This window comes from Tamandua tetradactyla, chromosome 8 (genome assembly GCF_023851605.1).
Source record: "Tamandua tetradactyla isolate mTamTet1 chromosome 8, mTamTet1.pri, whole genome shotgun sequence".
Lineage (NCBI taxonomy): Eukaryota > Metazoa > Chordata > Mammalia > Pilosa > Myrmecophagidae > Tamandua > Tamandua tetradactyla.
The window spans coordinates 6,427,389-6,442,734 of NC_135334.1; the positions used below are offsets into that span (position 1 = coordinate 6,427,389).

Sequence of the window (15,346 nt, forward strand, 5' to 3'; positions counted from 1 at the left end):
TGTTTCAGAGAATAAGAAAGGCTAAGGGGCCTGAGAGTGATGGAGGGGAGCTGTTTAGACATGGCATTGAGGCAGGCCTTCTCCAACAAGGCCCGTTTAACACAGAGACTGAAATGAAGGTAGGAGGAGGAAGGAAGTCCTGAGAATATCTGGTGTGTGTGGCAGGAAGCATTGCAGATACAGGAATTTTAAGTCCCAAAGCCTCGACTAAGTAGGGCATGTGGCCTGCTCAGGAAGTATAGCACGGAAGCCAGTGGCGCTTGAGAGAATGAGCACAAGGGAGGGTGTTGGTAGATGAGGCTGGGGGTATCAAGGCCTGGGTCAAAGCCTCCCATTTGTAGGGCCTTGGCTTTTATTCTTAGTAGGAGGGAAGCCACAGACAAGGCCCTTTAGGCTCTCACCTGGGCCACTGTAGAGGTTTTCCTCCTTTCTCTCTTGTTCCCAGCTGTGTTGTGGTCCTGTTTTAAACTCTTTTATTTCTTTTGCAGTTAGGGTAAAATCCACACCCTGTGCCATGACCTGCAAGTTTTTGTGTGGTTTAATCCCTGCCCACCTTCCAAGGTCATCTTGTACCCCGCCTCTTCTGCTACAACCCACTCTGTGTGTGTCACGCAGCCCTTTCTTCAGCTTCTAGAACATGCCAGGTTCTTTCTTGCCTCAGAGCCCTAGCAGCACATCCCCCTTACTGGAATAGACTTTCCCCATTTTTACTTCTCATTTTTTAATTCCTATTTATTTTATTTTCTTCCCAATTTTTCATTTAAAAAAATGATCAAACATATAGAAAAGGTGAAACATCATACAGTGATTGTCCATCTAAGCATCACCTGTATTTATCCATTGTTAACAATTTGCCAGTTGCCTTAATCAGGCCTCTTTTTTTTTTCACATGGGCAGGTACCAGGAATCGAACCTGGATCTCTGGCATGACTGGCGAGAACTCTGCCGCCGAGTCACCATGGCCTGCCCAATCAGTCCTCATTTTATGTATCATTGTTCAGATATCCCTTTCCCAGTTTAACTTTGTTCTTATTCTTTACAGTTGATTCAAGTTAATTTAAAGGACATCAAGTTATTGTAAAGGCCATCAGATAATATTTATTAACATGATTGTTTTCTGTAGTCTTCAAATGGGCATGGATTTTTTGTTTTTTTTTCACACAGTGTTCGAGTCTAGTACAGAGTTTAACATATTTGAATGCTCTTAAATATTTACTGACTGATGTATATATAGAGGTGCCTCTGTCTTTTTAAGATGGACACTTTAACCCGGAGGTGGTGAAATATCGGCAGCTGTGCTTCAAGTCGCAGTACAAGCGATACCTCAGCTCTCAGCAGCAGTATTTCCATCGGCTGCTAAAGCAGATTCTCGCTTCCCGGAGTGTAAGTGATGTGGAAATTGGATCTCAGACGTGGGCGATGAACTCACAGATTTCACGACTTCAAGAATAGTTCAGGTGCAAAATAGCAAGGACTACTGAAAAGAAAGCCATGTTGCCATTTTGGCCATGACACAGTTAACCTGCATAAATCCTGATTATGACAATGTTAAAATATGAAAAAAACTAAAAACAAATAGATAAAAAAAAAACATGAAAAAGGTTGCACACTTAAAGTTGAGGAAATATATAGTAGCATCAGTATATGCTAAGATAACCCATGATGTGTCTGAAACCCTTTGGTTTATTAAAGGAAACTCTGTTGCTCTGGAATGGCTTGTGTGTGAGCACAAACCTCCCTGATGGATGGATGGTACACCGAGCTCAGTGCCCCCCAGTCTGGACCAGTTTGGCAATTCTTCGAGGCAGAGTATTTTAGGCCCCAAGTGGATCTTTAAGCTTTGATATGAAAATACTTGGTCATATAACATAATTAGTTTTTGTTCTCAATGAAACAGTTCAGAATGCAGGTTTAGGGGTTTTCACTATGTAATGAACCAAGATAGGCCATTTTTGTTTGGACACGTTCATATACATGCATCTTTCTTTGCAATCTAGAGAGAGGGAATTGAACCTGTTAAACACTGAAGGTAAAAATTGTAGACTTCTGGAATATACATTTGTTCTGGTACATGATTGGAAGAGTGACATGTTCCCAAATCTGCTCTCTTCTAGGACCTGCTGGAGATGGCCCGCAGGAGTGGCCCAGCCTTCCCCCTACGGCAAAAGCGCCCATCACCATCCCACAGCCCTGAGGAAAGGGAGTGGCGAACCCAGCAGCGCTATCTGAAGGTGCTGAGAGAAGTGAAGGAGGAATGTGGTGACACAGCTTTGTCATCCGATGAAGAGGGTGAGTGTCCTTGAGCATGTGGGCTTGTTGTCCAATTGGAGCCAGTGGTAGCAGTGTATTTCCCCAGCAAAGAAACTATCTAAATTTTCATGGGGGTGTGGGGTATAGTAGGATTCAGAGCCCCTTGGTCTTTGGGTCACTGAGACATTCCTGTTAGTGAGAAATGACTGCATGCATTTTCCCCTTGATGCTTAAATGGCATTTGATTGAGGTTAGAGCCTGCTGGACAAACCCCTGTGTGGCAGGGCCTTTCCACAGTGGGCTTGTTTGGTCCTATTGTGCCACTTGAGAGAGCTGCTTTTCCCCTTACAGGAGAGCAGTAGTGACTGTTGGCCTGCTGCAGTGCGACCCCATCATTCTGTTGAAGTCTCTCTTCCTGGAAGAGCCGTTTAAGTGACCTAAGTTGTGCTCCATTTCGTCTGGGGAAGGGTCAGAAAGGAATTGTGGAACCCTGGCCTCCATGTTGTTACCTTAGCCTTGTTGAACCCAAATGGCCACTTACCCAATCTCCCCTGTTGGAGTCCACAGCCACGTTGGATTTACAAGACACATTTTCTTTTGAAGATCTCAGCTCATGGCTTCCGAGCTCTCCAGCACGTTCTCCTAGTCCTGCAGTGCCCCTGAGGGTGGTGCCCACGCTTTCAACCATGGATATGAAAACTGCAGGTGAGAACCGAGCTGGTGCTTTGGATGTTCTGGGAAACTGAGATGTAGATTTGAACTCCCTTACAGGGAGAAAGGTACTTTTCTGCAGGTAAAGAAAATAGTGTTTCTTAGAATAAGGAGATTGGGAAGAAGCTTTTTTTATCATCTCTCTCTTTTTTTTTTTAAACGTATAGGCCTTCCTTCTGTCCTTCCTTTTTAAAAAATTTTCTTTAGGAGCTGATCAGCTGTATTTGGGCTAAGGAAAATAGAACACTTTATCTTAAGATAATACTAAGTGGCAATTTAATAGAACAGCAGGATAACCAGACCTGTAGCAATTATTTGGAATGTTTGTAAAATTAGAAAAGGCTTTTTATTTGGGATAGGAATAAAAAAAAATGTTATGCACATTTTACATGTTTTAAGACCAACTAAGTAACCAAAGTCACTGTTACTGACCAAATTACAGTAAAGTTAAAAGGTTGATTGCATTACTGTTTCAAGAGTTTTGCTTCTTGTATATAGGAATCATAAGGGGAACTCAGAAATCCTAGTTTTGAATATCACAAGTGACTGGAAAAATTTGTTTGGCCATTGTGGTAGTCAATGACTTAGTCTGTGGCTTGGCTTATTTTCTTTCAGATAAAATAGAGCTGGGGGACAGTGACCTGAAGATAATGTTAAAGAAGCACCACGAGAAGCGGAAACACCAACCAGTAAAATGGGAATGAGGGTGAAAGGGTGGGGAGTCATCAGAGGTTTTCAATCTAATGTCTCTGAATTGAGTGGGTAGGGAAGATCCTGGTAGTCGTTGCTTCCTTTATTCTTCTGTTCATTATCATTGTAAGAGAACAGGAACAACCAGAGGCTACTTAGCAGGACAGAAACACAGGCCTTGACCTCAGGAGCTATGTTTTACATAGCATCTGATTTCATTTTCACAGCAACACTGGGAGGTATGTGAATCATTATCTGCATTTGACCAGGAGCTTGTTCCGGGTCCTATAGCTAGAAAGTGGGAGAGCCAAGAGGCAGATTCTGGGTTCTTTCCACCTTGTGCTGTTTGCATATTGCACTCTACCAATTTAAGGAAACACTGTATAAAGCCAAGCCAGAGAATATAGTTGAGAAAAGATATGATACCGTTTCAGATAGAAAAGGAAAGTTGATTAGTGGGGAGAGGCCTATATTAGATGTAGGAATGGAATTCTATCCATGATCCTTCCATTTACTGATTATGATATTGGACAAAACCCTAAACTTGTCTGAATCCTGTTTTTTTTTTTTTCTGTAAAATAAACTTTGAACTATAACACTATTTAACTTCTCAAGATGGTAGAGCATACAACCTAAGGACTCTACAGGAGCTTTGTAAGCCACGAAGTCTCCTATAATAGAAAGGGAAGTTTGGAACAGGCTCCTCGTGCACCATAATCAGAAACAATATCTCTAAATGTATTCAGTCAGCCTTACTTCCTCAGATGCACTTACCATCCAGTTTTATCTGTTAGGTAATTTGGTAGACTCGCCATCAGTTTTAACTTCATTTTTGGGCCTCCATATAACGAACTCTCTGCCTGTCATATCTAGGACCATCCGGACCTTTTGACAGGGGACTTGACTCTCAGTGACATCATGACTCGAGTAAATGCTGGCAGGAAGGGCTCCCTAGCAGGTACGTGACCTTGAGTCCTCTTTAGATAGCCATCCTCTGGCTGTGGTGTTCAATAGTGCTAACCTGTGTCTTTGTTGTAAAAATCAAACCAGCTTCTTGCTTGCTTCTTTTACTGCCTTTTACTTTTTTATCAGTGAGAAATAATATAAAATCTGTAACAACCAATCATTACCTCTTTAATAAGTGTTAAAATTATGTGGTAGTTGCTCATTGTGTTTGGTATTTATAATCTAAATGTCTTATTACTAAGATTTTTCTTTTTTTTACCTGTGGGCTTTGGGAAAATCACATCCTGATGCAGAAATGTCAGCCTCTGACTTGTGTTGCTTTTTTTCCCAGCACTGTATGACTTGGCTGTCCTTAAAAAAAAAGTTAAGGAGAAAGAGGAAAAGAAGAGGAAGAAAATAAAAATGATCAAATCAGAGGCAGAGGATCTGGCTGAACCCTTAAGCAATACTGAAGGGATTCCACCTCTCTCACAGGCGCCATCTCCACTGGCAATACCTGCTATCAAGGAAGAGTAAGTGACAGGCAGAGATAGCGTGCTCCGTTTCTTGACGCCTGTTTAGACTTCTGGGAGGGTCCAAGGGCCTGAACCAATCTTGCGGTGTGTTCTTTGTCTTTTCAGTTGTTATATTTTTCTTTCCATGTATTAGGCCTCTCGAAGACCTTAAACCTTGCCTTGGAATCAATGAAATATCTTCCAGCTTCTTCTCTCTTCTATTAGAGATCTTGTTGCTGGAGGGTCAGGCTAGCCTTCCTATGGTAAGATTTTGAAAAAGTTTTTAAATTGTAGAAATCTATAGAAGCAGAACCCTGGGTCCTACCAAAGCTCTGCCGCTAGCTTGCTTTGTGATTTCTGGACAGATATATCCCAGCTTGCTCTGGAGCATCTGTGGAATTGCTGGTGTAGAATAGAAATCTAACTAGGTTCTGCCTTTACAGCTGGAGGAGCGAGTATTAGATTGGCAGTCATCTCCAGCCAGCTCCCTCAATAGCTGGTTTTCTGCGGCTCCCAACTGGGCAGAGTTAGTCTTACCAGCCCTGCAGTATCTTGCTGGAGAAAGTCGAGGTAAAGTAATTTTTTGTTTTTTTTCCCCTTCTGTCAAAGTAAATTGCAGCTTTTCTCCTTTAATCTGTTATACTTGTGCACTGGGAGGTCTCTCTCTGTGCTGTCCTCATACACTATGAAACATTCAAAAGTGATCTCAGAGCTCAGAGTGTCAATTACTTACTGTGAGTTTAGTCCTCGATAAGTTTTTGTCAAGGGTAGTAACAGGAGGCCTCTCTCTGATTCATGTGTCTTGTTTATGTGATCTGTGTTCTTGCAGCTATTCCTTCCAGTTTCTCTCCATTTGTTGAATTCAAAGAGAAAACTCAGCAGTGGAAGTTGCTTGGTAAGTAATTCTGATTACCTTTCTGTAACCACAAGTTTTTCATTCTCTTATTTCCTTTCCTGAAGTTCTTCCTACCTTCCAGACAGTATAGTCCCAGATAGGATGAAACCTTAATTTGCTCAGTGAGGGCAGCCTTCAAGACCTCTTTGGTACTCCCAAGGTATAGGTTTCACCCTCATTAGACTCTGGCTCACAGAAGCCAGGATGGAATATCCCTTCTAAGTCTGGTGCTGGCTACAGTGGAGTCTGTGGGGGTGCTTAGCAACAGCTTCAGCATATGTCTTAAGCACACCTGTCGTTTTGGATAAATTCATAATATTATTTTACTTTCCTGCAAATGGGCTTTGCAATTGAGAATAATATACTGTGAGATGTTGGACAGCCCTGAATAAGCTTTATCTAAAAAGTTGGGTCCTTTATTTTTTTAACTTTTTTCTTAATATTTCTATTGATAAATCTTAGCATACAAACATTCTTAACATACAAATATTCCATACATGGTATACAATCAATGGCTCAGTATCATCACATAGTTGTGTATTCATCTCCATGATTGCTTTTTAAAACATTTGCATCACTCCACCTAGCCTCCCTCTCATTGACCATTAGTATTTCCATCTCCCCCATTTATTTTAACCTTTGGCACCCTATTATTTATTTTTATCCATTCTTTTTACTCATCTGTCCATACCCTAGATAAAATCAGTCTGAGACAAAACATTTTCAGAATCACACAGTCACATTGTAAAAGCTATATTATTAATCACTCATCTTTAAGAAACAAAGCTACTGGAACCCAGCTGCACAGTTTCAAGTACTTTTGATATGTTGTGTTTTCATTTTCATTCGCCTCGAGGTATTTACTAATTTCTCTTGCAATTTCTTCTTTGACCCACCTGTTGTTTAAGAGTGTGTTGTTGAGCCTCCACGTATTTGTGAATTTTCTGGCACTCCACGTATTATTGATTTCCAACTTCATTCCTTTATGATCCGAGAAAATATTGTGTATGATTTCAGTCTTTTTAAATTTGTTAAGACTTGCTTTGTGACCCAGCATATGGTCTATCTTTGAGAATGATCCATGAGCACTTGAGAAAAAGGTGTATCCTGCTGTTGTGGGATGTAATGTCCTGTAAATGTCTGTTAAGTCTAGCTCATTTATAGTAATATTCAGATTCTCTATTTCTTTATTGATCCTCTGTCTAGATGTTCTGTCCATTGATGAGAGTGGTGAATTGAAGTCTTCAGCTATTATGGTATATGTGTCTATTTCCCTTTTCAGTGTTTGCAGTGTATTCCTCACGTATTTAGGGGCATTCTGGTTCGGTGCGTAAATATTTATGATTGTTATGTCTTCTTGTTTAATTGTTCCTTTTATTAGTATATAGTGTCCTTCTTTGTCTCTTTTAACTGTTTTACATATGAAGTCTAATTTGTTGGATATTAGTATAGCCACTCCTGCTCTTTTCTGGTTGTTATTTGCATGAAATATCTTTTCGCAACCTTTCACTTTCAACCTATGTTTATCTTTGGGTCTAAGATGTGTTTCCTGTAGACAGCATACAGAAGGATCCTGTTTTTTAATCCATTCTGCCAGTCTATGTCTTTTGATTGGGGAATTCAGTCCATTAACATTTAGTGTTATTACTGTTTGGATAATATTTTCCTCTAACATTTTGGCTTTTGTATTATGTACATCATGTCTGATTTTCCTTCTTTCTACACTCTTCTCCATACCTCTGTCTTCTGTCTTTTCGTATCTGACTCTAGTGCTCCCTTTAGTATTTCTTGCAGAGCTGGTCTCTTGGTCACAAATTCTCTCAGTGACTTTTTGTCTGAGAATGTTTTAATTTCTCCCTCATTTTTGAAGGACAATTTTGCTGTATATAGAATTCTTGGTTGGCAGTTTTTCTCTTTTAGTAATTTAAATATATCATCCCACTGTCTTCTAGCTTCCATGGTTTCTGCTGAGAAATCTACACATAGTCTTATTGGGTTTCCCTTGTATGTGATGGATTGTTTTTCTCTTGCTGCTTTCAAGATCCTCTCTTTCTCTTTGACCTCTGACATTCTAACTAGTAAGTGTCTTGGAGAACGCCTATTTGGGTCTAATCTCTTTGGGGTGAGCTGCACTTCTTGGATCTGTAATTTTAGGTCTTTCATAAGAGTTGGGAAATTTTCAGTGATAATTTCTTCCATTAGTTTTTCTCCTCCTTTTCCTTTCTCTTCTCCTTCTGGGACACCCACAACACGTATATTTGTGCGCTTCATATTGTCCTTCAGTTCCCTGATCCCTGTTCAAATTGTTCCATATTTTTCCCGATAGTTTCTGTTTCTTTTTGGAATTCAGATGTTCCATCCTCCAAATCACTAATTCTGTCTTCTGTCTCTTTACATCTATCATTGTATGTATCCATTGTTTTTTCCATCTTTTCTACTTTATCCTTCACTTCCATAAGTTCTGTGATTTGTTTTTTCAGTTTTTCTATTTCTTCTTTTTGTTTAGCCCATGTCTTCTTCATGTCCTCCCTCAATTTATCGATTTCGTTTTTGAAGAGTTTTTCCATTTCTGTTCGTATATTCAGCATTAGTTGTCTCAGCTCCTGTATCTCATTTGAACTATTGGTTTGTTCCTTTGACTGGGCCATATTTTCAATTTTCTGAGCGTGATCCGTTATCTTCTGCTGGCGTCTGGGCATTTAGTCAGATTTCCCTGGGTGTTGGACCCCACAGGTTGAAAGATTTTTCTGTGAAATCTCTGGGTTCTGTTTTTCTTATCCTGCCCAGTAGGTGGTGCTCGTGGCACACGTTTGTCTGCGGGTCCCACTAGTAAAAGGTGCTGTGGGTCCTTTAACTTTGGAAAACTCTCGCCGTGGGGGAGGTTCGCCAGCCGAAGCGGCTTGAAAGAGTGCCAGCCGGCCCGGGGGTCCGAACGTGGGGAGGGTCGCCGGCCGCCGCATCCCAGGAGAGCACCCGTCCAAATTTCCTAGTCGGCCCGGGGCGCCAGGCGTGGTGGGAGGACGCCAGCCGCCGCGGCCCAGGAGAGTGCACTGTTCCAAGCCGGACCGGGAAGTCACGTGTTTGGAAGGGACCCCCCCGGTCACTGTTCTCCGCGGCCTGGGGATTTCCGATCCAATTCTCTCAGTTGGTCCGGGGGGCCGCGCGTGGTGGGGGCGCCAGCCGCTGCGGCTTGAGGGGACCGCCTGCCCAATTCTGCCAGCTGGCCCTGGAAGGAGGAAGGGAGGGTCTCCGGCCGCTTGCCGCCCTGCCCGGGGAGGCCCGCGCCCCTCGGCGATCTCACCAGAGCGGTTTCTCTCAGCCAGTCAGCCGTTCCAGGATGGGGTACGCTGTCTTTTTGATCTCTGTCGTGGTTCCGGGAGCTGTTCTGTATCGTTTCTACTCCCCTAGTAGCTGTTCTGGAGGAGGAACTAAGATCCGCGCGTCTTACTAAGCTGCCATCTTCTCCGGAAGTCCTCGGCCTCTATTCTTAAGTGTTAGGTGGCAGGAGGAGCTAGTGAAGTTCAGGCACCTCCCTTCCCTGGACCCACCAGCAGTGACCTGGGAAAAAGTCTGGGCCACTCCTCAACTCTGACCAGAGAGCTCCTATTGGTCACCCTGCGTCCAGGAACCCGCAAACATAGCCCCAGCCCCCAATCGCACCCTTATCCCACTTATTTTATTAAGTAGAGTTGTATGAACATCTTTGATTAGTTGTTCAAACGTGTATGTCTCCCCTGGTGCTTTAATTTGGTCACTATGCAGGGCGATATCTGTCTTCATTGTGATATGCTTTGTGTTCTTCTGCTGTCTTGGTGGCATGTAAATATCTTGATTGGTTTACTTTGGGAGTTGATTTTTTTCAGTAGTCTAAGGCCTTGTGTTTGTGGGATGGTTGTACAGCAGGGAGCAAGGCATGGTGTGGGGCACCACTCTGTATGGAGATTTGTTTCAGAGCAGGTATAGGTGCAGGTTGAGGATATTATGCTGATGTTTATGAACATGGGTGCCCAGTGGCCAGGGAGGATGTAGCTGTGTGGGTACACAGGTCTGGGGGGGCGTAACCCTAGTGTGTGCTGGTCTAAGACAGGGGGTCCTTTGTGTGCATGCATAGAGCTGTGGCAGCAGGTTGGTGTTATGCCCTCATGGACTGGGGGCATATGTGACCCAGCTGCGTTTTCTCAGAGCTGGAAAGTAAGGCTGAGTGCTGTGTGCATGGGCAGTTCTAGGACTGCTTTAAAGTGTGGTTCCCAGAGCTGAATGATGTGATTGGGGGCTCATGTGTATGCGTGGACCTGGGAGTGCCGTAAACAGATGTGCAGAACTCGGGGTGGGGGGGTCAGAATGAGGCAGTTTGACACTATGGGCAGGGGGACAAGGGTAGCTTAGGTACGGAGGTTAGTACCCACAGCCTTTATGTGCTGTCAACAGCCTGCAGGGAACAGGGAGGGGAAGGTAGTGCTCGGGAGGGGTCCAGGAGAGGTGGGTTGGGCTGCACTTGGGGTCAAGGTGTGGGGCAGGTATGTGCACTGGGAGCTGGTGGGTTGGAGGTGTTTGCAACGCGGGAAATGGGAGCAGATGATTTGGGTTTGGGTATGTGATGTGCTGGGTGAGTTGCTGGTCATGGAGCTGCAGTGGTGTGGGTAGAATGCCCATGGCATGTGGCCTGGCTTACTTCCTTGTTCTGGGCTTCTGTCTGTGCACTCCTACAGGCTCCACACCTCCACGCCTCCACACCAAGTTCCAGCTTTGTGCCTCAGTTCTTCGGTCTCTGCAACCCGGTCTCTCTCAGGTCGGCCACCTTCCCAAATCGATGCCTCAGTCACCCTCCTGTCACTTTTCTAACTTTTCCATGGAGCAGGGCTAATCTTGAGCTACTCTATTCAGCCATCTTCCCAGATGTCCTCAGTTTTGTTCTTATCTCTAAATACCAGGTTATACATATGTAAAACAGCTTCTCAAAATCCAGAAATAATAATTACCACTCCAGACTAAATGTGAGTGCTATAAGAGCTTGTAATCTAGGCCCCTGCTTTTAATAAACATTTTCTAAAGGAAATCATACTATAATTGCTCTTCTGTTTCTGGCTTATTTTGCCTCACCCAGTGTCCCACACATTTATTCACAATGTTTCATGCCTCACAACTTTGTTCCTTTTTATAGCAGCACAATATTTGATCATATGTATACACCATTGTTAACCAATCTATTTCTCAGTCAATGCATCCTTCCGCCACCTGCCTGCATTAGGCATTATATATAATGCCTGAAGTTCACAGTCCATCAACATTATCAATTTTAGATAATTTCATTGTTTCCAAGGGAAAGATAACCAATAAACATACTCTGAAGAGGTAGGAAATCTAAACCACCCCGTAACTCTTGTCCCTCCCCCAATTATTTACCGCTGGTGTTGCTGTGTTACTGCTGATGTATTCCATCTACTTTTTGTTTTAATATTCTTATTGAGAAATATCCACACATACACAGGCCAACCATTTTATACACTCAGTGGCTCACAATATCATCATATACTTGTGTATTGTTCACTTAGAATGTATGCATCACTCCAGAAAACAAACAAACACATACATCCTATACCTTTTACCCCTCCCTCTTATTGACAATTTATCTCCCCCTATTATTTATTTTTTATCCTTATTATTTATTTGCTCATCTGTCCATATACTGTATAAAAGAAGCATCAGGTACTAGGTTTCCACAATCACATGATCACATTGTAAAAGCTGTATAGTTATATAGTCTTTAGGAATTAAGGCTACAGGAGCACAGTTCATCACTGTCAGGTGCTTCCTTTTAGCCACTCCAATATATTGTAAACTAGAAAGGGGATCTCTGTATAATATGTAAGAATAATCTCCAGTATAACCTCTTGACTTTCAGCCACTGAGACTTTATTTCGTCTCATTTTTTTCATTCCCCTTTAGGTCAAGAAGGTTTTCTCATTCACATGATTCTGGTTCCTGGCATATCCCTAGGAGTCATGTCCCACATTGCCAGAGAGATTTACACCCCTGGGAGTCATGTCCCATGTATGGGGGAAGCAGTGAGTTCGCCTGCTAAGTTTCCTTAGAGAGAGAGGCCACATATGAGCAACAAAAGAGAGTCTCTGGGAGTGACTCTCAGGCATAATTAACAGTAGGGTTAGCTTCTCCTTTGCAGGAATAAGCTTCATAGGGACTAGCCCCAAGATTGAGGGCTAAGCCTACTGAATTTGTTCCCACTGCTTGTGAGAATATCAGGAATTTCCCACAAATGGAAAGTTAAATATTTTCTTCTTTTTCCCCAGTTCCCCAAGGGAACTTTGGAAATACTTATTTATTCTCTGCTTACATTACTTTGGGATATATCGGGGCATCACACTAACCTATAAAAACCAATAAAATCTCACACCCCGTACAAGATTCCATGTAATTATTGTGTTCAAGTAAATTGACCACACAAGTTAAGTTAGAGAATGTGCTACCAGAATATAAATTTCACACCAAATAAATATCTCTCCCTTTAGTCTTGCACTAAAGAGGTTGAAGTTTGAAAATATAGTCCTTTACCCAGTATCCTGATTTATCTTAGTTCTATCCAGATTAGCTCCATTCATATATCTAGATGACATCTGATCACCTTTTCAGCTTATAAAGCCCTATTTAATATATAAGTTGTTATAATATGTCTCTGAAGTATGTTGGTGAACGTTAATGGTAAAAGGAAAGTTAAACATTGATTTCCTATTAAAATTCACAAACCTACCTTTTTGCTTTCTCTTGAGTGGTCTATAAAGAGAGAAAGGGAGAGAAGCTTAAAAGGCAGTAGATTCACTCATCTTTTATGACACATTGGGGTTCAGATAGGTGCAAGTACTGCATTGGATACTGGAGGATGTAATGGTTTGCAAGTCAGCATTGTCCCCTCGTGGAACTTAAAGACTATTTGGAGGAATAAATGTGCGTATAAATAAAATAAAAAGCTGATAAATTCCATAAAGGAAAAGTATTAAGGATGGGAGTTTATAGTGGGTAGTTGATGTGGTATGGAGAGTCAGGAGGTCTTTCCTGAGGAAATGACATTTTCCAGAGATATGGATGATGAATAATAAGCAGAGGTTGAGAGAAAGAGCATTCCAGGTGGAAGAAATAGTGTGTGTTAGTGGTGCTGGGGTAACTTTGTTTTTAAAGGTGTAGGAGATGATGATAACTTGGACAGGCTAGAGAAAATGCATAAATCTGAGGAATTTTTAGGTGGTAAAAACCACAGAATTTGGCTATGAATTGGATGTGTGAAGGGAAGGAAGAGTGGATACCAGGCATGACTTCTGCTAGATTTCTAGTGATAGGATAGAGGAACTGTTTGTTGAGATAGGCAGCTGTGGAGAAAGCCAGACCTAGGTGAGGATTGAGATCTGAAGTTTGGCTCTTGAGTGTGCTGAGCTGGAGCTGCCTTTGAAATGTTTAAGTGGAGATGTTGATTAGGCTGTAGATTGTATAGGTCTGGAATTCAGACCAAGTACTAAGGGGAAGTGGGCTGGCACCTGTATAGTAATCAAAGCCAAAGGCATAGATGACGCAGTCACCTAGGGAGAAAATGGGAAGTGAGAAGAAAGGAGGGCCTACCACCAAGTTCTGAGCAACTCCAACATTTAAAGATCAGGTGGAGGAGGCTCCGTGGGAGAATACATCGAGAGGAAGTGATGATAGAGCCAGGAGGAAAACCAGGAGTTTGTCCAATCTTGGATGTCGATGAAAGAAGGGACAGTTTCAGAAAATGGGGAGTGGTCATTAGCTCCATTCTGACTGTAAGGTTCAGTAGGACTACAGATTTGTGGTTATTCTTTGGTGGGATGATGAGGGTTGAGACGATTAGCAGGCATCTCAACTCTGTTAGGTTGGTAGCCTTGTCAGCTGCGGTTGGGTTGGTAACCTTGTCAGCTGCGGTTGGGTTGGTAGCCTTGTCAGCTGTGGTAGGATATCTATGCCACGGTTGGCAAATGGTGGGCATGGCTGTGTTCCCATAAAACTTTTTTTTTTCTTTTTTCTTTTTGGCTTTTACAAAGGGGATTATTTATTTGGTCACAGATTTACAGTTCTAAGGCCATGAAAATGTCCAAATTAAGGCATCAACAAGAGGATACCTTCACTCAAGAAAGGCTGATCACGTCCGGAGTTTCTCTGTCACATGGGAAGGCACGTGGTGACATCTGTCCTCCTGCCTTGGCTTGTGGTTTTTTTATTAATTAAAAAAAATTACAAGAAACATAAACATTCCCAACACATACACTCAGCAATTCGCAATATCATCACATAGTTGCATATTCATCATCGTGATCATTTCCCAGAACATTAGCGTCAATTCAGAAAAAGAAATAAAAAGACAACAGAAAAATATAACAAACAGGAAAAAAAAATTTTACAGGCTATACCCCTTACTGATCCCTTTCATTGATCACTAGCATTTCAGACTAAATCTATTTTAACATTTGTTCCCCCTATTATTTATTTTTATTCCATATGTTCCTCTCATCTGTTGACAAGGTGGATAAAAGGAGCATCAGACACAAGGTTTTCACAATCACACAATCACATTGTGAAAGCTGTATCATTATACAATCATCATCAAGAAACATGGCTACTGGAACACAGCTCTACATTTCAGGCAGTTCCCTCCAGCCTCTCCATTACATCTTGGATAACAAGGTGATATCTACTTAATACATAAGAGTAACCTCCAGGATAACCTTTTGACTCTGTTTGGAATCTCTCAGCCATTGACACTTTGTCTCGTTTCACTCTTCCCTCCTTTTGGTTGAGAAGGTTTTCTCAATCCCTTGATGCTGGGTCTCAGCTCATTCTAGAGTTTTCTCAATCCCTTGATGCTGAATCTCAGCTCATTCTGGGATTTCTGTCCCATGCTGCCAGGAAGATCCACACCCCTGGTAGTCATGTCCCACGTAGACAGGGGGAGGGTGGTGAGTTTGCTTGCTGTGTTGACTGGAGAGAGAGGCCACATCTGAGCGACAAAAGAGGTTCTCTTGGGGGTGACTCTTAGGCTTAATTTTAAGTAGGCTTGACCTATCCCCTGTGGGTTTAAGTTTCATATGAACAAACCCCAAGACCGGGGGCTCAGCCTATAGCTTTGGTTGTCCACACTACTTGTGAGAATATCAAGAATTCAACTTGGGGAAGTTGAGTTTTCCCCCATTCTCACCATTCCCCGAACTTTGCAAATACTTTTCCACTCACAGATCAAATCACTCTGGGATTCATCAGGGCATCACCTGGACAAACCAACAAAATCTCATGTCCTATACAAAGTTCAGTGTACTTAAGG

General features: G+C 42.3%; 1 protein-coding gene across 6 annotated transcripts in view; it reads left to right on the forward strand.

Annotated features, from left to right (window-relative positions):
* Positions 1–15,346, forward strand: part of NFRKB (nuclear factor related to kappaB binding protein) — a 46,262-nt gene that overhangs the window by 11,514 nt on the left and 19,402 nt on the right. For 5 of the 6 annotated variants that reach the window (XM_077112443.1, XM_077112444.1, XM_077112441.1 and 2 more), the window contains exons 4-12: positions 1,256–1,383; positions 2,115–2,289; positions 2,818–2,955; positions 3,577–3,650; positions 4,525–4,609; positions 4,949–5,129; positions 5,266–5,374; positions 5,555–5,681; positions 5,941–6,006. In XM_077112443.1, the coding sequence (XP_076968558.1) occupies positions 1,256–1,383; positions 2,115–2,289; positions 2,818–2,955; positions 3,577–3,650; positions 4,525–4,609; positions 4,949–5,129; positions 5,266–5,374; positions 5,555–5,681; positions 5,941–6,006 (1,083 nt within the window). The remainder of the gene's footprint in view (positions 1–1,255; positions 1,384–2,114; positions 2,290–2,817; positions 2,956–3,576; positions 3,651–4,524; positions 4,610–4,948; positions 5,130–5,265; positions 5,375–5,554; positions 5,682–5,940; positions 6,007–15,346) is intronic. The other variant, XM_077112447.1, reaches the window with a different exon arrangement.